The sequence below is a fragment of the Falco cherrug genome, chromosome 1 (assembly GCF_023634085.1).
Source record: "Falco cherrug isolate bFalChe1 chromosome 1, bFalChe1.pri, whole genome shotgun sequence".
Classification (NCBI taxonomy): domain Eukaryota; kingdom Metazoa; phylum Chordata; class Aves; order Falconiformes; family Falconidae; genus Falco; species Falco cherrug.
In genome coordinates this window covers 66,089,497-66,115,014 of record NC_073697.1, presented here as the reverse complement: position 1 = coordinate 66,115,014, position 25,518 = coordinate 66,089,497, and the positions used below count along the sequence as shown (strand labels likewise).

General features: G+C 44.2%; 1 protein-coding gene across 11 annotated transcripts in view; it reads left to right on the top strand.

Annotated features, from left to right (window-relative positions):
* The window catches only part of EPHA5 (EPH receptor A5), a 212,579-nt gene that overhangs the window by 111,385 nt on the left and 75,676 nt on the right, over positions 1-25,518 (top strand). For 7 of the 11 annotated variants that reach the window (XM_055727496.1, XM_055727468.1, XM_055727486.1 and 4 more), the window contains exons 4-5: positions 9,565-9,720; positions 15,486-15,821. The exons of 2 other annotated variants lie outside the window; for them this stretch is intronic. In XM_055727496.1, coding sequence (XP_055583471.1) covers positions 9,565-9,720; positions 15,486-15,821 — 492 coding nt within the window. The remainder of the gene's footprint in view (positions 1-9,564; positions 9,721-15,485; positions 15,822-25,518) is intronic. 2 more of the 11 variants (XM_055727505.1, XM_055727507.1) reach the window with 1 other exon arrangement.

Sequence of the window (25,518 nt, the reverse complement as noted above, 5' to 3'; positions counted from 1 at the left end):
GTCTGGTTAATTAAACTGAAATCATGGAGTGCTGTATCTGCATGTGATGGGATAACTGCTTGATGCTTCTGCATTTTGTTGTGTGTGTGGAGCTTGCTCAGCTTTCCTCGTTAAATTTCTCAGGGTGTTAATACTTGCATGTCCTCCTTGCACACACCCTTTGATTTGTTGCCTCCTAGCTAAAGCCAAAGCATCTCGTGGTATCAGGGCAGAATTTATCTTCGCAAGACCTGCATCTGTAACTACAAGCAGTGCGCTCCAATGCAAAAGCCCATGAGCCTCTGTGGAAGGAGACATGACTGCACGGAGGCATTCCCTAAGAGACATGTCTGCGTTTCTTTCTATGCACCTCTAAGCCACCTGCCCACCACATAGTTAGCTAGCATCTTAAATTTGCCAAAAAAAAACCCAAAAACCCACTTCCCCAAAGTAATTTTTATGTGCGTCTCATTTAGCACACTTAGTCCAGGCAACTCTGGATAAATCCTTCCTGTCTTTTTTTTTTTTTTTGGTCAGAAGGACTGTAAAAGATCCATCTCCATCGCTGTCTGATGGAATTTGAATAGATGTGTCTGAAGTGACATATGTTCAGCCATAAATTACAGAGGAACAATTTTAAAATAAATTGTCTGCAGCCAGTCCTACCAAATTTACTTCCAGAGATAGATGAACATAAAGCTAAAAGCAAACAAGCCCTTAAACATTTGATGCAGGGTTTGAAAGGATCCTTTTGTGTAGGTGTTAGCATCACTGTAGGTTGGTGGGATGCTGCCTATTTTGGACCAAAGCAGTCAGTGGAGGACAAGCTGATGTTATACCACCTAGAAATCTTGCCCACACAAATGAAGTTAGGCAAGGTAGAGCCAACCAGGAGGAAATGTTTTAAGCATTTTTACTACTGTATTGCCCACATATGTACAGTCTATTAGTTCAAGCTAAAACCTTGAAATGTTGGTAAACACACAGGACATAAATCATCAAAATAAATCCTCCCAAACGTCATATTTCTTAACCACAATGGGTTGAAACTGTCCAAACCACAGCATAATCAGACAAAGTTTCTTTCTTTGCTGGCTGGGCTCCAGATTCCTATGGCAGACTGAACCAGAGGACTAAACCCCATATATTGTAGTATTGTGCCAGCAAACATGCGCCTTTGAAGAACCATGTTTTCCAGGAGATTTTGCTGGCTGGTCTTTGCATTACTGTCCATAACATGTGTACGCAGATGGATATAGGGGGGTTTGGCTGCATCGTTTTCAAGTTTGATCCTGTCCCCCTGTTGCCGTTAGGGATGATGCTTGTTATTGCTATTCAGTCAGCGCTGCTATCAAACTCAAGGGAGTTCTGCAGCTTGTCCATCAATCCTCCTCTCACTTAGTGTGCAATGCAGCTTGAATGTTTAAGTTACCATTCACGTAACAAAGGATGACCTGAGGTGCGTGTCTTTGTGTGCAGAACCCCCCTAAACAGACTCTTGTGCCTCTTGGATTACGCGCAGAGCCAGGCAGCTCAAGTTATGTTTTTGAGCGTGCAGAAACAAATGTGTCCCTGCTGCCTTCTGTATCTGAAATCGTATTTTTCCCTTAGGTGCAACATTGTAAATCATCACTTCCTCTGTTTAAGAGAGTAAAATGATTTCAGTTTGTCTTCGTTAAAAGAAAAGAAAAGACAATAATTTAAGCGTAATTTAAGTACATCTTTGTCCTGCACCTTGGAGAACAACGTAAAGATACACAGATATATTTTTATAGACATAGAGATTTAGAGAGATAGATATTTTATAGCTGCAATAGGCAGAGATGCTGTAGTATCAGCATCCACACTGGGATGTGGACTCCCTTTTTTTATTGTAAGCCAGGTAGCTGGGGCTCAGTGAGACCAGCTTGGATCTGTCCCTTGTAACCAGAGAGTGACAAGGACCACAGGTGCCACCTGGGCTGAGAGCTGAAGGAGCCCTTGTACGTGCTTGCAGGAGCACATGTTTGCTGGTTGCAGAAATTTGGGGTTGCTAAGAAAAGACACTTCATCCGAGCAGTAGATGGGATGTAGATTCTTTAGAAATGTACCAGTTTCTTCCAGGGTTTGTTGTTGTGGGTTTTTTTGAACAAGAAATTCTAGGGAAAAAAAAACACCCCAAAACCAAAGCATGCCCGGCTAACCCTGCCATCAACGTATCCAGTAGGAGCGCACTCACACAGTGCTGAGTGCTTTTGAAAAATCATCTGATTCCCCTAAAAACATTTATTTTCCATAGCTTGCTTGCCTTCTGCAAAATCAAACGCAAATGATAGTGCGGGTTTGCATATATGTCAGAATAAATCTACTTCCCTGCTCCTCTATCACGCTGCTGAGAGTTTAGGCTTGATTCAGGTTTTGCCTCATTGATTGCTTCAAAATCGTCTTTAGAGCAAAGTCGGGATGTGCAGAAATATAGCCCATTAAGATCTTAATGTAATCACGAGCATTTTCAACTGCATTGTGTTCTAGGTATTTTTATGGCTTGCAAATGTAGATGACTTGGGAATTTGATGAATTTTTCAGAGTGATGCCATGTGATGAAGTTTTATACCGTTTAGAAGAAACACATTAACGTCATTAGTGGCAGTTAATTCTTAGTTTTCCAGCAACTACGGTCATGTCATAAATTGCCATGTGACAATTTAGTGAGTCACGTGGCAGAAAAAGGGGTATTTCAGAGGGAGGAACTGAAAGTACTAATTTATTTATATTCTAGTTTTCAAAGTTGTTTTGGTATTCAGAGCTAGAGCTGATTTCAGTGCAGAATGGAGGTAATTCAGCCTGAGTTAGCGTAAGGTTGGACAGAACAGCATCAAAAGACACAATTTTTTGTTAGAACCAAAGAAAAAAACTTGAAAGAGTATTTCCCACTTGAGATGCATGAATCTGCATACATCCAAGGTAAGGGCAAAGTCTCTTTTGCCAAGGTACAAAGCCCTTAGATGCCCCACTTACCCAGCAAGCTTCAGGAACCCATTTAAAAGGACCTTTAGCAGGTCTTGGGCTACACCATTGGGTCTTGGAGTTTCCAAAGGATGCTGACAAGTCTGCTGGATTCAAGCAAACTGGCAGGTTCAAATTGCTATGTTTTATTAGTGGATTTTTATTTAATTCCCTTCAAATCCCCAAGGCGTGCTGCAGGAAGCAACGCAGTGCTATTGCAGAGAGACCAACCCTAAAGGAGATATAATCGGGGCATTTTACGCATTCTTCTGTAGCTTTATAGCTTTGGCAGCAATTTTGGTGTCGGCCTGCAGTTCAAGGAGAGCTGTTAAGGAGGGGCAGGATTAGCTCTTGGGAGCCTGCTTGTAAATTCTGTAGGAGGATGCTCGGTGGTGGGTTGCTGTAGTTCTTGAAATACTTTTTAGAAGAGCATGGAGATCATGTGTTTATATTGGTTGGGAAACATGGAGACAGCCTGCTGTGTTTTTTATTTTGTTTTTTCTTGTAATTAAAAGTGCGTTTCAAGAGCACAAGCCGAGGCTTGGAGCCACTCAGCGGTTTAATTGATTCTGCGTTGTAAGGACCATACCTCTCTATACCTTTCTTTAGGTTTTGGTTGCATCTAAGAGGCAGCAGCCCCCTCTTCTCTGTGCAAACACTTCAAAGCGTGGCAGCTCTGGAGACAAGAACAGGGGTTGTTTTATTTACAGCTTGGTTTTGCTTAAATCCTTCATCTCTCAAGGCATATTCCCCGTGCTGGAGCGATGTGCTGATGAAGGCGGAGTTGATGTATTCTACCTGCTGGACACCCCCCCCCCCCGGCATGTCCTCCTTGTGTTTCAGCAGAGGGCTGTCTTGGTGTGGTTGGTAGGTCTGTCCGTGGGGCAGAGAGTTTTATGCTGTGGTTGCTTCTAAAAGCTGTGGTAATTTGTGCTGTGTCCCCCTGCCCGAGGAAGTTTGCAGTCTGAAAGGGAAAATGGGACTAAAGGAGAGGAAGGAGGAGCAAAGAGAGGGGTTGTAGTTTGAGGAGGAAACATCAGTTTCAGCGGATAACCTGTGCTCCATCTAGACTAGTCATCCTTATCTTCATTCATTTTTGTTACATTCTGTCCGTTAGCTTTATTTATGGATTAGTGCCACTGCCTTATCAGTTATATTTGTGGTTTCTGATTACTGTGGAGACTAATTCAATGCTCTGCAAGGGAGGCAGTGTAATTCCTGTTAGAGCTTTATTTTCTGGGATATGTGAAAGCTTGCTTTGCTGATCCTAAGCACTTAAGTACTGTGAGTTTATCCTTCCTGCATCATGAGAGTGTGAAAGGAGTAATAGGTTGGACCTTTTTTATATCTCCTGGGGTTTCAGGTCTTAAAAGGTTGTGTTTCCTAGCTTTTCTCTCTCCAGGGACAAAACTGGAATTCCCACTAATATTACTTGGGTGGATTTACCAATGTAGCCACGTACGTGGCTGTGGATATGGAGACCCTCAGAGGTGGTCCTTGCTTTCAGCACTTGTTGCCTGGGGCTGGTGTGGCATCGAAGGCGTGGGGCAGCTGGAGACAAGCGGAGCCCTACCTGTTGGATGCAGCCTTCAGCTGAAACTAAGGGACAGTCACAGGGATGCAGCTGCGAATCATTTGATGTTCAGGCTTGCAAAAAATAATCTGTCAAGTAGTCCCAGATGTTTGATGTTATTGGCTTGTTCTGCTGGCTTCCACCCCCACCATACTCACTGTTTCCAGTATTGGTATAGCACATAAAGTTCAGCAGATCATTTGGAAAGGCCAGTTTTCATTGTAAGATGACCAGTGATTCCTTACCCATATACCCATGTTCCAAGAGCCAGTTTCTCTCAGCACGGTTCTTGTGGGCTCCTGTCTGCAAGGTATGAAGCCAGTGTCTAATTTGATCGCTGCTGGTTTAAGGGATCAGCTCACACCATTGCTGTCCTTAGAGGCTCTTGCTGCTGTCCGTCATCGCAGCCATCTCTCTCTGGCCCATCCTGAAGCGCACGAGCAAGAGACTGCACAGGCGTTAATGCTCCATGCCTACAGTATTTTGTGGTTGCTACTAAAAATAAAAAGAGTGAAATTAATTTGCTAATAATGGATGTGTTACTAACAGAAACACATCCCACTTCTACCTAACGCCAGCAGGTTGTTTATGGCATATTTGCAGTGTCTAGTCTATTATTTTTTTTCTAGCAACCAATTTAATTAAAAGACTATTTTCACACATCACTGGCTGTTAATCAGTAAAAGTGTTATCAGTTTTAATATTAGGAACAAAGAAGCAGGTATCAAAGCTTAAAAGTTTATTTCATTTCTTTTCAGCTGGCTTGCAGCAGATTATGAGTCGTCTTAGGCTCATCTTGTTTCTCTTCCTTTTCCCACCCCCTTGAAAAGAGATAGCACCATTATGTCTGTGACTGTACCGTACTAGTTACATATCCTTCCAAGAGCTGTTGAATTAGAAATATTGAAATAGGAATATAAGAAGTCTAAAATAAGATTTAATTAGAAATTAAACCCCAGACACCCATATAATTTTAAATAAAGTAATTATTTATTTATGATAGATAAAATATACTTCATGAAGAAGTTGTAAGCTTGACTGTCGGAAGAGGAATGGTAAGATATAGACCAGAACCCAAGGTACATGCAAGGTAAGCTGTTCATGGCCCTGTTCTGCTCTGAATCGAGTTTCCAAAATATCTGAGACATTGGCCATCAGTGGCAGAAAAATGACACGGTACCAGCTCCTGCATTTGGTTTTTGATCTCAGCCAAGGCTGTACCCATCTGGCTACCGTGATACCTGCTCTGCAGTGTGGAGGCATAAAATGTTCCTGGCTTAGCTTTAATCTAACAGCATCCATTTCATCACAGCATCCCTGTTTATTACAGGATTGCTACTTGAACCATCTCACCAGCTGTCCTCTCCTTTGTGGTGTTGTCCTGGTTTTGGCTGGGATGGAGTTAATTTTCTTGCTGATGCAGTGCTGAGATTTGGATTTGATGTGAGGACAGTGTTGGTAGCACACTGATGTTTTTAGTTGTTGCTGGGTGATGTTTATACTAAGTCAAGGACTTTTCAGCTTTTCAGGCCCTTCCAGTGTGAGGGCTGGAGGGGCACAAGAAGCTGGGAGGGGACACAGCCGGGACAGCTGACCCCAACTGGCCAAAGTGATATTCCATATTGTATGATGTCGTGCTCAATATATAAACTTTGAGAGGTTAGCCAGGGAGGGTGATGGCTGCCTGGGGACTGGCTGGGCATCAGTCAGTGTGTGGTGAGCAGTTGTATTGAGAACCACTTGATTTTTTTCCCTTGAGCTTTGTTTCTCTTTTTGTTATCTCCCTTTTCATTTCAATTAGTAGTAGTAGTAGTAGTAGCAGCATTATATTTTACTTTTATTTCAGTTATTAAACTGTTCTTATCTCAGCCTATGGGGTTTACCTTTTTTCAATTCTCCTTCCCATCTCAGCAGTGGGGGCAGTGAGCCAGCAGCTGTGTGGTATTCAGTTGCTGGCTGGGGTAAACCATGATAGTCATGTACAAAGCAAACACAAAGGAAAGGTACAGAGAAAAGTGTTATAATAGATACTAGTAATGCCTGAAACACCCACGCAACTACAGCTGCTTCTGTCCCTGAGCATGGTAGCGTGAGTGTAATTTCCATCAGGACTGGTCCCCAGGCTGCTGGTCACAAGAGGCTGGAGGGCTGTTCTGGGGGAGCCCTGCAAACCCTTCTCTGTCCTCCTCAAAGCATCTGCTGCAGGGTACACCACCGCTTCCTGTGGCAATTCTTGCATTTATTTTTATTTTCTGTCTTCCCTTTTCTTCCATGTCCCATCTTCTGTCCCTGAATTCTTCCTTTCTAATCGACACAAGAGTATTTCACTTAGATAAGACAGCACGTTGCTCTGCTGGCTGTTTGTTGTAAAGACTCGTGTTGAAATCTTCAGTGTAATTGAATGCTCTTGAATGTTCCTCCTTATTCCTTTTGGATAGAGAAGGGACCTGCCTGACCCATGGGAGCCTGCAGATTATACAAAAATTGGTCCAGTTCAGTTTTATTTCACATCTCTCATTAAAACATGGGTTATTGGTGTTGTACATCTGTTGGCTCGGTACTTATTCATGAAAACCAGACATTCCCTTTGAGCTGAGCTACGTATCATACCGTCATTAACAAGCTGCACCTCGTTGAAAATCTGTCAAGGAAAACTGACTTATTTTGCATTTGCTGCTTTGAACAAAATAGAAGCACGGTAAACTCTTGTGCCGTAATGATTTTCTGTCTGTCTTGATGGGACATAATGAGATAAATTCCAGTCCTTTTTTGAAGGCTAATTACATCGAGTACACACTAGACGTGGGCTGCCCTTGTTATTTTTGTGCTTTCATTTCCCCATCTCTATTGTCTGCGTGTGCAAGTGCGTTTGATTTGGCTTTGAAATACAAACTGTAGGTTAGAGAGGAGCCATTTGGTGGTCTTCTCTCTCAGAAGGCTCTCCAGAGATTGTTTAACAAGTCCTTGCTGTAGGTAGGGCAGCATTTGAAGGTGATTGTGGAGTAAATAAAATAGCTTAACTCTGTGCTAGAAACTGAGGAATGTGCCATACAGCATAAGAGCAGCTCATGGCAACTGTGCTAACAGCCATCAAGAATGAATTCAGCCCTAAGTCTGTTCACCAGTCCTGGTGTAACGACACAAAGCAGATGAGCTGCATCCTGCAGAGCTCACAACCTAGGTATGGAGCACTAGCTGGATGATAAGCAATTTTGGAAATTGGATTTTTAAAACCTGTAAATACCTCCAGTCCCACTAGTTGTTCTCTGCCTGTCTTGTGGGAAGAAGAGGGAACTGGGGGCAGGTGTGGGAGGGTGCCCGGTTCAGACAGGTCAGCAGGGATGCTGGAGATGACCATCCCCTAGAGAAAGCAGATGCATGATGGAGAGCTGGCAGCCTGTGGTGGGCTTGGGAACTGCTTCATGGTTGCATGGCGATTGCTGTAGGAGCTGCGTGATCCAGGCAAGACTGGAGGTGGGGCCTGAGGGAGGTATATTGGATGCTCTTGGATCACACCTGTTTAGATGCATGAGTGGTCTTTGTCATCAAAGACTTACTGGTTGGCTCTAGGAGTCAGGAGCTGATGTGCAAGTGTCTCACCTTTGGTGAGGAAGCTGGTGACGTAAAAGGAAACATGTCAAGAGAGTTTCTCTGGTACTGCAGGAAGCAGAGCCAACTTCAGAGGCAGTTGTCCTAGTTGGTCCATCAGAGGAAAAGGGATCACTAGTCAAAACATACTTTATCTACAGTGAAGATGAATTGTGTCATCACTGGCTGAGTTTTAGCACATGACCTTCATGCTATGATTGTCTGGAACATTCCTGATGGGTTAATATTAATGCTTCTGCTGTGAGCTTGCTTTCTTTGCAAACTAATTACAACTGGAAAGTTGGAATGCAGATGGAAGGGCTCTGGGATTTCCAGGTAATATCTGTAAGTCTGATAGCAGACCTGTGTATCGTTGGTATCATACTGGACAGAATTATTTTAGAGCATATCTGAAGGGAAAAAAAAGCAGCACTTTGGAGATGCTTCAACATGTCTCTGTATCAGTGCTTTTTGAGACAAACAGAAAATCAGCTTTTCCTCCTTTTGCTAACTTTGGGTTTGTAATTCCACGTGTAATGCTATGATTACAGGGCCAGCTGTTTTTTCCCTAAAGCTGGGGTGGATACCTGCAAATCTGTGGTTGTCAGTGCTTCTGAGCAAGTGTGCACATGCAGGTGAAATGCAGAGTGCTTTGCTTAAGTGAAAGAGCACTTGTTTCAGGAGGCTGGAAACAAGATATTACTGTATTCACCTCAAATTGCTTAAAAAAAAAAAAGAGTCCCCACACTACCCTTAGCCATATATTATATTTGCATGAACAAAAATAGCTCATGTATCAAGTCTCTGTGCCTTGTCATGTATATATATTGGAGCTGGAAGGGTATCTTGTATGGCAAGCATGCCTGGTTCAGGACATAACCCAGAGTAGTCTGCCTTATATGGAGCACTTGAAAATTCATCACAGGTTTGCAGGGGAAAAGACCCTAGGGAAGCAGCCTTATCACAATGTCTTAAAGCTGTCAATCTTGAGATCCCCTCCACCACTGTGTTGCTATTTGTTTGCTGAGACATTGATTTCTGGGTGTAGAACATCTTAAAATGGAAACCATCAGATGTATTTTACCTGTGTTTCTAAGAACAAATGAAAAAAAAACCCCAAACACAACGATGTTTTCTAAAGCAGAGCCCAAAAGACGTTACCTCTAACACATTCAGTGCATTCAAAAGGAAATAAATACCCAGCAAAGGTAGATGCTAGGGGGGAAAAATAATCAACATCTTCTCATTCTCTTTTTATGCAGATATTAAGTATGCACTGTCTGTTAGTGGCATAGACTGTTTTAAAATATGCAAACCAAATAGCTCATGAGTGTTTATCTGTTTTCTAGCTGAAGATATGTTGGGGTTTTTTAAAAAGAAAATGTGAAGAGACTAATTTTATGATGGAAGAGCTTAGCTTGTGGTTCTTCTTTTCACAGTATGCAGACCTGGGTTCTTCAAAGCTTCACCCCACAGTCCATCCTGCAGCAAATGTCCCCCTCACAGCTACACGCTTGATGAAGCATCCACATCTTGCCTGTGTGAAGAACACTATTTTAGGAAGGAATCAGACCCACCTTCAATGGCCTGTACAAGTAAGCATGTGCTTATAGGGTTGCATTTAATCCTTTCAAGCTGTTCCTGTACTGTGACTAGGCATTATGATCCTAAATAATGTGCTTTTACAGGCTCTGGTCTGGAGTCTGAACTAGTCTTGACACACTCGTAATGTCACTGGCTTTGTCCACTGTACCCATGGTTACACGAGAACGGACTTTTTGAAGCCTTTTGCTTCAAAAGCTGGCATTAAACCTGCGAAGCATTTTTGTAACAAATGTAACCGATGCTCCATCTCTTGCCGCCTGCTTATGGGTGGACTCAGCCAGCAGCATGGCGTTTAAACATCCGCATCGGTGCATGCGTGGGTACCAGTGTGGGGGCTGCACACAGAGGAGACTGTGGGTTGCACTTGTCAGCGGCAGACACGGACAGAGTCCGCGTGGTACTGCTTAGTACCGTCTCTTAGCTTGTTTTCAGTAGACAAGCAGGGAGAGAGCCCTACCTTTCCTATCTGCCTGGAGACAGTCATTCTTCAAGGTAGCCTCAAAACTCTGCAATGGAAACTGCTTCTCCAAACCTGCAGTAAAAACGTAGAGCTTATCCCCTTGGTGTAGGGGGAGGTAGTATAACAAGCAAATTGGGGTACTGGGAGTCCAAGGTTTAGTCGGTGGAATCAGAATTACTCATTTCGCCCTATTCCTACCATCTTTGAGCTATCCTGTGAGCTGTACCTTGAAAGTTTCTTGTTCAGCTTATGTTTCAGATACTTAGGGTCACAATTTGCATGCCCCCAGCTAGTCCCACCGAGTTTAGCACAGACCCCAGGTTTTTGCTGAGCTGGGTTTTCATGCTCTGAATGTGATTCGTGCAGTGCAAAAGTGGTTAAAAAAGACCGAAGAGGAGCTGAACTACTGAGCAGGAGCAGGTAGAACTTCCAAGGAACTTAAGTCATGGAGGAAAAAGTAGGTTTATGAATCCATGCATGCTCAGAGCCACTGGGCAATGGTGTGGAGGTGACTTCCATACTGTTTCCTTGCATAATGCAGGTGTGGCTTTGGGCATGGTAGCGGCTTTTTGTGCCTCCATCCCAGTGAATACAGATGTCCTTTCTAGCTTCCCAAGTTTGCACTTCAAAAAGTGAAAGAAAAAGTTGGAGACATGTTCTCACAAAGGAAATTGCCCTTGGCAGGTCTTTGATTGCCCGCAGGAGGCACTCGGAGCAGAATCTGGGTCCTTAAACTCTGCATTTGCTTTTCTCTAGCCAAAGGAGCATGAATCACATGGCTGTTGGAAGGTGTGCTGCAGGGAAGGAGAAGACCGCCTTAGGCAGCGTATCAGTAGCTGGTGTTGTCGGATCAAAGTGATGTGGGGGAGCAAGTCATGCAAGCACTTCTCACTTTAATAAACAGTTATGCCATTGTCTTTTGGAGTGGTAGCTAGGGTGGGTTACAGCATGAAAAAATTTGATACCAGGGCTTCTTGATGTCCATTGTGCCCCTTGGCCTGATTTAAAAAACATAGGTAAATGAGGGACGATAAGGTGCAGCATGGTATTTCAAAATGGGAATGGAGAGGAGTACTCTGAGCTCTGGAAACACACACAAAATTGGCCTTTCTGTGCAAGCAGAATCAAAGCCAGGGACTGGTGCAGAGTTATGCCAGGCTGCCAGTGTCCACAGTGTTGCTCTCTGTCACTTCTCAGGATGGATGGATACGCTTCCAGTCCATCCTGCTGGTGAATTAGCACAGGGAAGGAGCTGCCATCCCTGAGGAAGAGGTTTATGCATGTCTGTGACCTGAGCACAGGGCAGAATTTCCAGAGGCACACAAGCAGGCTTGGTGACCTCCTCATGTTAAAAAGAAATGAAATTCCAATGCCTGTCTCCACCAGATTTCTGGTGCAATTTGAATATCCTGTACATAAAGACTATGATTTCTGATTCTGCAAATACCATGGGATTTTCTTTTTATGTTTGGGGGTTTTACGCTTACTTGTTCGGGTTTTTTTAAAGTTTGTTTGGGGGTTTTAATGTTTGGATGGGTTTGATTCTGGGTTTTGGTGGTGGGGGTTTTTTTGTTTTGTTTTGAAAGCTTACTATAAGCTAGTTTAAAGTGCAGGCACGGTGCCTGAAGCTGTATGAGGATATGGCTTGGCAGAGTACCGAGTGCTTCTGGGGCAGGTGAGAGGTTTAATGCTGACCAAGGCACTGCTCAGTTTCTGACACCCACTGCGAACCCCAGGGCAGCAGTTGAGGATGTTGCAGCAGCTCTGCTGGCATTCACTGTTACTACCCCAAAAGCGGGATGGATTGTCTGAGCCTTCTTTGTGTGCTTCAGTCACCCTTGCTTTCCCTGTGCATCCTTTCTTGGGATCTAATCCATATGTATTTGTGCTGAAGGTGATGAGGAGGGCCCCTGTGCTGCCCTAGCTCAGCTGCAGGGGTAGTACATTTTGGAAGGGGCAGTAAAGAGTAGGTAGCAACACTAGTGTTTTAAACCAGTCCAACTAGATCTGGAAGGGAACATCACATTGTGAACTGAAACACAAGCAAGACAGACTTGAGTCATGAGGGTAGAAAAATATTGCAAGTTTTTGATATGTTTTTATTATTTATTACAGCAGAAGTTAATAATATTCATAGGATTCCCTCAACTTGAATCTCTTTAATTTTAGAGAATACATCAATGTCTGGTTTTAGGTCTACACCTGCCAAGTCCCCTTGCCAGTTGGGATAGCTGTAAAATCACATTTTCCTAATTTAAAGCGAATGCTTTTCAGTCCCAAGCTGCATGACTCTCACCACCACCACCAGCATCACTGAAGAAAACTAACTGCTACACCACCGTCAACTGCTCAGTTAAGAGTGTGTGTGTGTTAGATAAATACATTTTGATTTTTCCAGTTCCTTAAGCTTGTTTTATAAGTAATGATTGGTAATTTTGAAATTAATAGTGCTGTGATGCAGTCTGAAATAATTGTTGCCCTCAGCCAAAAAATGTTCCGTCTTGATGGGCGTTTGAGAATGCTCGTAATATTATTATGTATCTTCCAGGAAGTAATTGTGCTTTATTTCTTCTTAACTAAGTAATCCTAGCTTCAGTTCCTTGCACAACATCTCTTTAAAATGAAAACATAGTTACACCCTTTTTTTCACCCTCCCATCTCTCACAAGTAACCCTACTGCTGTTCAGAGCATCCTGGGGAAATATTTTTAATAGTATGACACGTGGGACAAACTGAAGATTTTATAATATTTATTGTAATATTCTACTGGAGAAAAGCTTATAGTTGACTTTGAGTGCGTACATATATATATATGTATATAAATTGTATCTCAAGGATAATTTGTCTCTCAGGTTATACCTTTAAAATATGTGCATCAGCAAACAAGAGCTTTGCTGTCCCTCAAGAAAAGTATCTTTGTCTTCAGAAAGTATTTGCCTCTGGTCAGTAAATTGTGGTGCAGAAGGGGTGAATTCTACCTAGTTAGGGTATAAAGTAGCAAATTATAAAAGAAATATATATGTATATGGGAAAAAAAAAAGTCAGTAGACTGAAACCTTTGTCCTTGACAAAAGGAGGTTGGCAATTAAAACAGACTTTCTTAGCAGACCTAGCCCCAACTCAACTCCCCCACACACCACACACACACCCCCCGCCAAAGGTAAAACCGTTTTTTTCTCCCAGCTGTGATTTATCAGTTTTACCCAAGTGAGGTTTCAGGATTCCTCAAGTAGGTCTGTAGACTACTGAAGACCTTTCTCTAAGCCCCTGTGAGAATGTTAATTTTATAGGTTATGAAGTCCCACTAGCTTCAAAGCACTTGCACTGAAGTTGATGTTTTTACTCCTTCAAGAAGAGCAGCTGACTCTTCTGTACTAAGCAAGTAAAAACCTCTGGTGACGTTGCCAAAGTAAATTGCCTAGTAAATGTTTCTTGTCCCAGAGTTCTTTATTTTGTCCTAGAGTACTGGTAGCAGTAGAAGGGCATTCATCCAGTAGAAGAAAACATAGGGCAATTTAACCGGTAAAAAAAACATGTTAAAAAAACCCCTGAGTTCAATATATAACTCCACACAACGCCAGTTATTAATTTTGTAGTTTCTTTATATCAGTATGACAGTGCAGAAAATAGTCCTGACTTAGGCTGTACCTTGGTGTCGTTAGCTAAATAGCACTGTGTCCCTGTGGTGCAGGGTGGTTCTCCTCATACGCAGTGGTTTGAAATGTTCACAGAACAAAACAAAGTTGATCTGCCGTTTCTTAAACTAACTTAGCTTTTGTCTTCAATGCTTTTCCCCTGAAGGAAAAAAAAAAAAGGGATTATTTATTTCCTCTGGCAGCAGGTTTCTCATTGAATCGGAACAGCTTGAGTTGAAATCATGATAACGTTTCATCGGTGTTACCAGTTTTATAGACTTAAAGGGGAGTAGGAAAGGGAAATAGAGGAAAATGCTTCTGGTTTATAAGGTAATTTCATTTTTGCAACGCTGCCCGTTTTAAATAACGAATTTAAAATAACAAGTTTAATTATCACAACAAAATGAGAAGACGACAGCTTAAAACAGCCTGTTAAATTCATACAGGTTCCTAGCTGGTGGAGCTACTTGTTGGGCTCTTTTCAAGGAACTGCTCATGGGTTTTGACAGCTTCATTCAAACTACAGGGGAGTGTGTTACCTTCCCTCCTCTACCTCCCTTGGAAAAATCCCAGCCTTTGCTGTATAGCTTCTGGTGGTGTTGTGGCTAAAATCCACCCTGGCTTGCTTTGTTAATTTTTTCCCTTTCTTCCTCATTCATTAGCTTTCCCTGAATATAAAACTTGTGGATCTCATGTATGAGATTCTTGCTTGTCCTTTTGCATTGTCTTCAGGGTGTATCTGCAGCTTACCCTTCATCTCCAACACAAGCCTGTTAAACATAAAAAGCTTCCAGCACCTTCTGCAAGTAAGCAGTCCTGAAGGTATCTCCTTTCCCAGCAGGACAAAGGAAAACAGCTCGCCTTTTACAGGAGCTCTGGTACCTCTGCAGCAGCTGTTCCTCCTTGGATAGCCTTGCCAGCACCACATTGCTATCCTGAGTGGGGAGGCCTGGCGAAATAAGCAAGCACAGTGTGGCTAACCAACTGTGATACAGCTTGGCAGGGACCGAGAAGGCTGCCACTGAGTATCTGGATACAGCCATGTTTCCAGTGGCCCATGTAGATCACCATCTGCTTTGGGCTACATTTGAGTGTCTTGCTTAAATGTGATTTGGATGCCCAAGCTTAGGTTTCACAGTTGCCAAGTAGCTGATGGGGGAAGACGGGTGCACGCGGAGGAAAGATTTGGTGTCTGAGTTGAGTACCTAAGTAATGTGAGTATCCCAGCACGTGTCGTTTTTTAGGGCCTAGGGCTAGTAATATAGGGGCAGCGGGGTGAGGAGGGGGAATCTTGACCCTGGTGAAGATGACAGTGACTTGGGCAGAGCAAGGATTTGCAGCTCCCTTTGCAGGAAGAGCAAGGAGAGCAGCAGAGGCCATGGCCGAGGGTGGAGCACTTCTCATGTTGGCTTTGAGCCAGCCCCGTGTCTTGTCCTCCTGTGCAGGTGGCTGCATCCCAGTACAGACCCTTTGAGGTGAGGTGGGAGAGCTCAAAACAAATCTCCATTTTCCCAGTTCTTCAGGTGCTGCTGCAACCGGTTCCCATGTACTTTCTGGCACGTGAGCAATGGGGCACCTCTTTTCAGCCTAGAGGGTAGTAGAGAGTAGGATGACTGATAATACTGTTTTTACCATGTGTTTTTCTCACTTTACAAACCAGGACCCCCCTCTGCTCCTCGGAGTGCCATCTCAAATGTTAACGAGACTAGTGTCTTTCTGGAATGGATTCCTCCTGCTGATACTGGTGGAAGGAAAGATGTGTCTTATTATATTGCATGCAAGAAGTGCAGCTCACACTCAGGTCTGTGTGAGGCGTGTGGCAGTCATGTCAGGTACCTCCCCCAGCAAACCGGCTTGAAAAACACCTCTGTCATGATGGTGGATCTGCTTGCTCATACGAACTATACCTTTGAAATTGAGGCAGTGAATGGAGTGTCCGACCAGAACCCCGGAGTCCGGCAGTTTGTGTCTGTAAATGTAACCACAAACCAGGCAGGTAAGTGGATCTTCAACCTGGGGAAATGTCTGGGGTGGGAGCCCAAGCCAGTCAGACCCGGTGCAGACCTCCCTTTGAAATGGGTGGAACCCCAGCGTGGAGGCCTGGACTGTGGCCTTTTCAAATATGTATGTGGGGGTGGTTGTGTCTCATAGGTTATAATTACTGCAGTCTTCAGCATGTTTCCTCCCAGCAGGACATGCTTAGAATTTGTGGCTTTTTCCTTTTACACTAAGCTGCTTGGAGGTCCCTCCACTTCTTTGCATTTTGGTGTATCCACCCACTGAACCAGAAGGAAAACAGTTGCCTCTCCTGTCGGGAAAGGGAAATTTCTAGGAGTTCATTTAGATTCCAAATGCCAGTGGTTAAAGTGCCCTAACTTCACAGTTAGCCTAAGAAAATTGTTCTGAGTGGAAAATTGTTCTGAGTGGCTTTAGGAAATTTAATTCCTTTTCTGCACTGTGGTGCTAAAGTGACTGGGTGCTCAGGCTGGTGAGACATTGCTACTGGTTCTCCAGCAAGGTAGGGCTGAGGTGTCATTGCATACTATGTCCTTCTTGGTTTTGCGCTGTACAGGCAAAGATCATGTAGACTGGTTTGTTCTTTTGTCCAGGGCTCAGATCTGTCTGCCCTTCCCTTTCCCAGTGGCTGAAAAGAGCTCTCACCTTGGAGTTGCTGCTGTCCCCTGCCATTTGGAGGTGTGATGGGAGGCAAAAACATGATTACATATCCTTCTGTGCACATCAACACATCAGGCACATCACATGGCTTCTGTTAGCCCTGGAGACCTTCCTATCCTTCTCTTGTCCCTCGTGCTGTGTGTTTTAGGGTCTCTCCCTTTATCTACCTGGCTTGCTTGCTGCCATTTAATTCAGGGCTCCCCAGTGGCACTTGTCTACTGTGGAGCCCTTCCAGGAAAGTGAACCAGTGGCATTTGGGATCATGAGGTCTGTGCTATCGGATCACCGGGTCCACCCTTTGCCTTCTCCTTACAGACAGGGCTCAGCCAGAAACCCCAGTGTGGTGTGCAGCAATAACAGCTAGATGGAGGTTGGCAGATCCTCACTGCAAAGCAGAAAAATGCTGGCTGGAGCAGGGCTGCGTGTCATTCCCGCTACCCAGGTGCACATGTGTGGGCTTGGCAGCCAGCAGCAAGAGAGTGCAATTGCATCGCACTTCATCAGATACATGTCCTGGTAATTAGACTAGATTGTTGAAATGTTGGACAAATCATTCTGATATATCTCAAGGAGAGGAAATAAAGGCATGCCAGGGCTGCTGCTGATGGATGTGGCAGGAAATCTTCTGGAGGAACATCAGTGGGTGGCAGTATGACACCTGTAGAAGGCACCTGTTTAATGCAGATCAGTAGGTGTCAGGGTCCTAATGCTGTTTACTGTTTTCCTGTTGTGAAGGCTGCTGCCAGTAACTCTGTTGTTGGAAAAAGCATATTTTCCTTTTAGTGGGTTTGCATTAGTATTTAATGGCTAGCATCAAATTTTCCCTGATGTGCAGAGTTAAATCCACATAAACCTCAGTAAATGTAGCTGCATGGGAGGAGGTGATACATTGCTGATCCATGCAGACTTGAGGAAATGGTCCTGGTTTGCAAGTTATGTCCCAAACGCCCCATATTTGCAGCAGGATTTATTCATGTAGCTGCCTTCCTGTGCATCAGGCCAGGAGGAAGCCCCTTGCACAGTTACCACCTCCAGCCTTGTACTGAAAGGTCTGTTTCAGGAAATGGTAGACGTGTGACAAACGTGGCTCATGCTAAGGACAAGCGGGAATGTGTACCTTCTGGTTCAGTCTCGCTGTTTACCCTGGTGGAGCTGCAATCAAGGGAGATAACAGGTCAAGCCATGAGTGTTTAATTCAGTGTGGTGTTGAAATCACATCTGTATGCTCTTGTGTTTGATTCAACAGGAGGTTGAATCAAACCTTTGTCCAAAGCAAGGAGTGGTGACGGTATGTTGGCTCTCTGGCTGGTCCCACCACTGGTTCAGGAGGAGAAGCAGGCCTGTCTGCTGGAGCTCTAATAGCAAGTGTGCTTCCTAGCAATGTGTTGTTTTGGTACTCTCAGGGGTGATCATCATTTTTTCCATGCCAGAAATAAAGCAGCCACAGAGGGGGACTTTGGAAATCAGACTAGCTGCCAAGCATGGAAAGTGGTTATCTGTTTTCTTAAGCTGTCTCCAAAAAGTGTCCTTTGAGGAAAGTAATGGAGGTGTGCAGGTGGAGTGGTCCAAGCCTGGCCATGCCCAAACATGCTGGATATTTCTCTCTGAAAAAGCCTCACCTGCAGCTATCCTTTCCCAAATAAGAGCAGGCAGGGCACATGGGGCTTCAGGGAGTCTCAGCCCACTCATCTTCCCCCTGAAATTACCACCACAAGAGGCAGCTCTGCGGCCTCATCCTTTCCCTCACACAGTTTTTCTGATGGTGTGATTATATTTTTATGAAGGCTGGCATAATGAGGTTGAGTCACTAAAAGTAGTGACACAAGGCCAACTACAGCAGTAGGAGAAATCCTGCTACAAGAACTGCTGGCTGTGGAAAATGGAAAGGTGGCATGCTGTGGGATAGGTCTGGCTGCTGGAGTCCCACTGGCAGGTATTCACTAACCCAGCACTGCAGAGAAATGCCAGTGTCTCTTTTGTTGGTTTGGCTTTTGTCAGTCCCAAAAAGACCATGCTAATTTCAGGACTGCAGAGAATGTGCAGGCAGCAGGGTGCTGGGCACACCACCTCTTCTGTGCATGGGAGCTTTTTGGCAGCAGAAACTACCTCAGGTTTGGGCTTTCGAAGGGATTGCTTCCTCAAAAAAATGTGGTTTTCTCCAAAATAATTCGTCTCCCTTCCTCTCTCCCCAATTTAAAATAATGAGAAAAAGAATTGTAACTGGCAATCAGTCTGGCATGTTCAAACTGATGTAATTTTCCTCTGAACTTTTGAAATCAGATTTGGAAATACAGCAAGGGAACAGTAACATTTTGGGCACAAGAGGAGGCAGATCAATTAATCTTAGCTGGTGACCCCAGCATGCTTCTGCATCCCCAGTCCCTGGGGACCTGAGAGTAGTCGGGATGGGACCGGCCCGCTGCAGGACACAGTGGGCTTAGGCTCTGGATACAGGACTAGTTCCACTGTTGCTTTCTTGCAGTCCCCAAACCTGTGCTGTTTCTGTGGGATTTTGCAGATGTTTTCTGCTGGAAAACATACATCTAGAAAAGGTGAGCGATGCCACAAGCCAGGGGAAGTGGAAAGTGTGCTGGCCTCCATTGTGACTACCCTCGAGCTGCTGCAGGCAGGCAGAGGGCCTGATTCCCTTTGGAGGCACATAGGTTGGCCAAAGCATGGTTCTCCCCTGTGGGATTGCTGCAGAATATGTGCCCAAGGGACCTCCCAGCACAGATGGCAGGGAGCCATCTGTAATGCACTCTCACAGCACATTAAAAAGCGTGTCTCATGCGTGTGGGCTGGAACCCAGTGAATAATTCATAAGTGGCAATGATAGGATTGAGTTAGCCATCCTGTTCTTGTTCATGGTTTTGCTCAAGTTTTTCCCATTTTTGAAACAGCCACCTATTTAGATAGTTTCCAGAGGGCAGTCTGTGTGTGCCGTTAATATTGAAGTTTGCGTTTCAAGTGACAACCGTGTGACAATTTTTTTTTCTCGGTGATTTCACCAAGCTGGAGAATTAAGTAAAGCTGTCACTCTAGACAGAGATGTGCATCTCCCTTGAGGTCTTTTGTCTTACCTACCCTGTATACAGAAAGCACCTACCATGACGTCTTGGTCAGAGATGTGTGTCTCTTAATGGATCCATAGGGAGCAAGCAGTTGCAATCCGTGATTGCCTACACACCCACTGTATCATCATAGAAGCACACTGGGAACATGCAACGTTTAAAACTTTTCTAGGCTTAAAACCTGCCAGGACTATTCACTTTAAGCCACCCTAAACAGCAGAGTGATTTTCTTTGCTTTTCATTTCCAGCATCCCCCTTGCTGAGCATGGCTTCAGGCATGGAGCTGGCCTGGAGGTGGGGGGTGTGAGAGCAGGCCGGTTCTCCTGCTGGCATCCCAAATGCCACAGTCTCCTTTATACTTAGGCTTTATCTGTCTGTGTTTCCAGATAAGCCAGCTGCCTGTTTAGTGTTTGAAAAGTCAGAAGCCAGCATTCATTCCCTTTCTGTGACCTGTATGATGTTTTCAAGCCTTTTTGGGGGAAAGAGGAAGAAAGATCCGGATGTGCTTGTTGACAGAGGAGGAGTTAATGTGTCTAATGCCTCAAGGAATCTGCATGCCTGAGGCCAAACCAGAGATACAAGTTGCATCCTGTGGTGCAGCAACACTATTGAAGCAAAGGTGTTGGAGGACAGGACCTGGCAACTGGTACTGCTGGCTGGGAGGCATGGCTAGATTGTTGCTTGACCAAAGAAAACACTAGATGCTTGGAGCAGCTGGAAAGCTCTTGGAACAGAAGGGTGTACTGAGAGCTGTGATCCTTACTCTGGTTGTGCAGGCTGGGATGCTGCAGTGAGGATGGACCAAGGGAGAAGGTGTTTTCCTTAGCACTGGGGATGGTACCAGTCCTTGAAAAGCAGCCAAGGGCAATTCAGAAAGGGAAACCTGTAATGTGGAGCTTGTTGCAATCTTATGTCAGCAGCTGCATGCTCTTGAAACTGATAGACTGCAGCCCTGCACAGTCTTGGAAAAAAAACCATCAGAATATGAGGCAAAGAGATGGTTGTGCTGGGAAGCATGTTTTCAGAGATTGCCTTTGGCAATAGACAAGTTCAGGTCCTGTAAGGTTAGAGATCTGCTTCTGGCAACTTTCAAGTCTCACAGGCTTGTTTGGTTTGACTTGGGGAGGTGGGCAGCTTATTATTTTCTTTTAGAATAACAAAAAATTTCCAAGAGGATGCTCCAGTAAATGCAGCATGTTGCACCCATCTCATGTGAGAAGCAAGACTGGTTTTGCAGCTCTGCTTTTCCACCAGAACTGCTGACCTCTAGGGCCTACAAAAGCCTAAGGAGGTGCTTATTTTTTGAAAACTCTTTCCACAACCAAGGTGATGAGGAGGGTTTGCCTGTAAACATCCATTATAACAGTATTTGATCCAGTGAGCTGCATCATCTCCCCAGCAGTGGATACCATAGAAGGCGTATGAGCACAAGGCAGATACATACTGATGCTTCCTTAAAGTGCTCTCCAACCTCCAGGGACAACCTCTTTGTGCTTTATAGCCCTTAATGGATTTTTCTCCCATGAATTTGTCTAATCATTTTATGAAGTCTGAGAAAATTTTAGCAGCTGCAGGCAATCCTATATGAATTCAGTATGTCTGATAGTTCAAGCTGTGCTTTGGATTCAGGTTGGTCAGAGAGGAGGTATTAATGGCATGAATAGAGGATTTAAGGCTTGCAATTGCCCATCTATTTGGAAAGCACTGTAATTTAGAGATGCCACTGTAGTTTCCAGTGCGTTAACACAGGTATTGCAGCATCCTTAGAACACTTCTTAAAAGTAAAGCGTAACCTTTCATAACAGGATAGATGAATACAGGAGTATTTTAATAAGCAGAGGCAAACTAGTACTGCCTTAAAAGCCATGGTCTTCATTTAAACCTGGGTACACGCCACACTGTGGTGTGTGGCAGCATGGCTGCACCTTGCAGCAGAATCCTTCTGCTCACTGTGGACAATGCTTGATATCTGAGAAGATGTGACAATGAGTACTGAGCTGCCAGTGAGGGTTCAGGCAGAAAGAGAGAATAATTTCATTTGTGAAGTCCCATGCATATGTTGGTAATCAGCGTCAAGTACTTTGCTTTATTTTTGAGTCGTGGTCACATGTAATCAGAGAATGTAACTGTAGGTTGTTAAAAAACACACACTCTGGCAAAGCAAGGTAAAACCTGAAAGCCAGTGTCGCACAAAAGATTTGTTGTTTGAATTTTTTTGTGATAGCTGCATTTATTCTGAATGCAAAATCTTCATCCGCTGTCCTTTTCCAGAGTCATGAGTTCACCCTGGCCCAGATGGCTGGGTGTCTGCTACCAAATGAATTATGGATCAGCTGAATGTTTTACAGTTTTATTTATAACTCCCCAGTCGGTAATTGCTGCTTTTTCATAGTTGTTACAAGCCTTTTTGTTATACATGGAGTATTAGAAATAGAAGCTTGAATATTGAAAGAATTCTTTGAAATATGAAAAAAAATCCCCCAAATTACAATATGACTTTTAGTTAGAGGTCATTTTTATTCTTGAAGAATGTGAGACAACCCTGTTGTTGATACAGGACGACATTAAAAGATGAAATAAAAAGCATTTTCCTGCATCTACAGACAGACCTTTTGATTTTGACGTGGAATTAAAACATCTGATTTATAGATTAAAATAAAAATAGTAAGGAATCGTCATCACCATCCATCCTCCTCATAAAACAAGGGAAAGAGAAAGATGCTGAAGTTCTCACAGTCAGATTCAGTTGATGACATCTACTGCGTCTTTTACAGAAGGGTGCAGGCTTTACCATCTCCCAGCGGCAGCGAGACAAATATCTTTATGGTAAAGTGATTAGTCTCCTTCAAACCATGCTTCTTGTGAGGCGGTCGCATGAGTGACGATAAGCAAATGCCAGGTTACACCTGGGGAGATTTTATCCATGGACTGCATCGATGGTGCCGTTCAGCTGGGTACAAGAGCTGCCCAGAGTACCCCACCTGAGGTGCTGCAGCCAACAGGGTTGACACTGATTGCTCTGTAACATCCCAGAGCCACTGGGGTCACCGCTGGCAACGTAGCCTCAGGATTAGGGTAAAGGAACAGAGATTGGGCAGCCTGAGTCTAGATTTTGAGAGGTGTATAAGGAGAAAATATTGATATTTTTCAAAAAACATAGACTAGGCTGTGCTGTGATCGGACATGGTAAGAGTTTCACAAGGTCAGAGCTGTAAGAAACTTGTGGTTTTGCAGAGCACCACTGATGTTACGTTGCAAGAGTGATAGTGCTGGTTTAAAATTTCATTTCCCATTTTGATGGCATATTTTTAAAGGATTGCCAAGTAATCTTATATTAATCTAATCCTAATCACCTTAAAATACAGTCTTCAGGGCCAAGGAGTTCTCTTTGTATTGTGCTGAGCACAGTACTTGGCAGAGAGCAGAAGTAAAGCATCTAAAATGGTTTGACTACTCAGATGACATCAATGTATAGATTTTTTTTCCCATGAATGCAGCTTCTGAATATTCCTGCTAATAAAATCCTATTCAGCTCTTTAGCGTCAGTCTGCAAGCTGATAATTCCTTTTTCTGATACGTTATTTCTCAGATTTTAGTACAAAAAGTAGTTTTACATTTTTAACACTCTGCATAGATGATACTTCAGAAAGTGCTCTTAAGACACCAGGACTCAAAATCAGCCAAAAAGGTATGTAAAAATACTTCCACTGCTGTTAGAGAAATAGCAAGGGACTTGCAGGCATTTAATAAACATCCCACTTGCTCTCTGGCTGCGGCTTCTTTACTGTACCAAGCAAGTTCGTTATAATAATCTCCCTCAAAAGTTAAATATAGCAGTGGAGGAGCCAGAGTAGTTTGAAGCATTTATGTTTCAGTAATTGTGCATTGAGTGAGCCGTGCTATAGAAACACCACTCAGGGTATAGTGCCTTCACAGGGCATTCCTCCTTTCCCATGCGACTGTGGTGCTGATAATACCAATTTGAGTGAGCACAAAGGTACAAGTACATACGTGGCAGCATGTACACATTTATGTGTGTGCACACATGCAGGACACATGCTAGGCAAAAGACGGAGGTTATCCACCCTTGCTTTACGTGGATATCTGTGACAGCTTTGTAAAGCTCACGCTGTTCAGATGCATTTCACTGTCGCTGCCCTTGTACCAAATTGCATTGCAAGCCAGGCCCACATTCAGAGAGGGTGGCTCTCTGTGCTGCGAGGCCACCTGACAGTTTTCTGTCCCTATTTTCCTCTTGACTGCCTTCTTTTGCCTTGAGCCTGACCTCTTCTTAATAATCAGTTTGTAATTTATATATTTATTTGTTCATGTGGCCAGATTTTTTCCCCTCGGTTGCTGGTGCACCTGGTGTCTGCGCCCACAGAACAGGCTGGCTTCTGCATCTCGGGAAGGATTTTGCTGTATCCAAGTTGAGTTCCAGTTCACTATGTGCATGAATTACAGGCTCCCAATTAGTATTTAGCAGTATTAGGCTGAAATGCTTTTCTCCCCTCAGTTGCTTGTTATTGGAGAGGCATGTTTTAGCGAGACTAGGAAGGTTTTTCCACATCTTCTGCTGTGGTTTCTATTACAGTGCTATTCAACAGCAAATCCCTTGCTTGATCCTCAAAGGACCTCTGAAATGCTACTTCTGGCACTTGTATTTCTTGCAAAGGGTTAATGTAATAGCAGTAAGAGGGCTGGCAAGTGTATGGGCAGGGGAGGGGGGAGACACTGACACTGGAGAGCTCTACCTGGAGAGCCAAGAGCAGTGCCAAGCTGACAGACAGCCCAGCAATAAACCTTATTTCTTCCACAGCAGCTGGGCCAAAGTTCAGCTACATGCAAATACTACAAAAAGCTCAAGAGTTGGAAGGCTTTAATTAAAATGCACTTCAGATGTGCTCATTTGCTGGCATGGTAGAATGCTTTCTGCATCTCATGGTCCTGGAGGAGCAGGCCTGATCAAAGCGAGTAACTGATGGGATTTCTGGCTAGATCAGTACAATAGAAATCACCAGAAGGAAAGCATTATTATTTATTTATTTTCCTGCATCCCCAGAATACGGAGTATGATCAAAAGGCCCTGTACAAATGGATGTAGGACACCCATTGGCTACGGCGGTGCCGGGTGAGGGATTTTCTGCTGCAATGCAGCATTGCTCTTTGCTGAGAGGTCCCGAGCACGCCGGCCAGATCCTATAAGCGCTTTGGCTTGGGCAAGCCTTGGAGAGAGCACTGCTTGGTAGAAATTGATGGGAAAAGTTGTAAACTCTCTTCTGCATTTGGTGAAGTCCACCCTGTGGGTTTTGGACAGGGGTAGCAGGCAAGTGAAGTGGTAGAAAGGACCTTTTGCTCCTGAAACCTTAGCTCTGCAGGGCAGTTGGCAGAGAGAGATGAAGATGCCTCAAAAGCAAATTTGCAGAATTAGGTGGAAAATGCCAGAGGAGGGCACCAGCACCTACACGCTGCCTTCCCAGGAATCTACATTGGAATTACCCCCCCACCCCACCCCACCCCCCCCCCGCGCCTACATCCTGCTGTGCAAAACTTGTGCATCTCTGCTGTTTGCCTGTAAATCAGATGGGAAAAAAAAGCAACGTTGAGTCAGGTAAAAGCAGAAAACTGGGCTTGCCCTCCCTCCTTCGATTTGCAAGGGTTTATTGGACCTGCGTGCAATTCCCTCATAGCTTCTTCCCAGCTTTCTGCAGTCTGCCTCAATCCAAGGAGACAAAGTGGTCTCAGCCAAGTAGAGTATTAATTGTGCAGTCTCCTGAGTTGTCTTTCACAGTTCAGCATTTGTGTGGCTTACTACAGGGGACTGATCTGTACCGCACTGTTATCCTGCCATCGCCAGGGCTCTGCCTTCCCCACGATGGGTTGCTGCCTTGGATCATTAAACCACGCAGCTCCATGGTTCTGCCTTGTACTCCTGAGGGGTAGCAC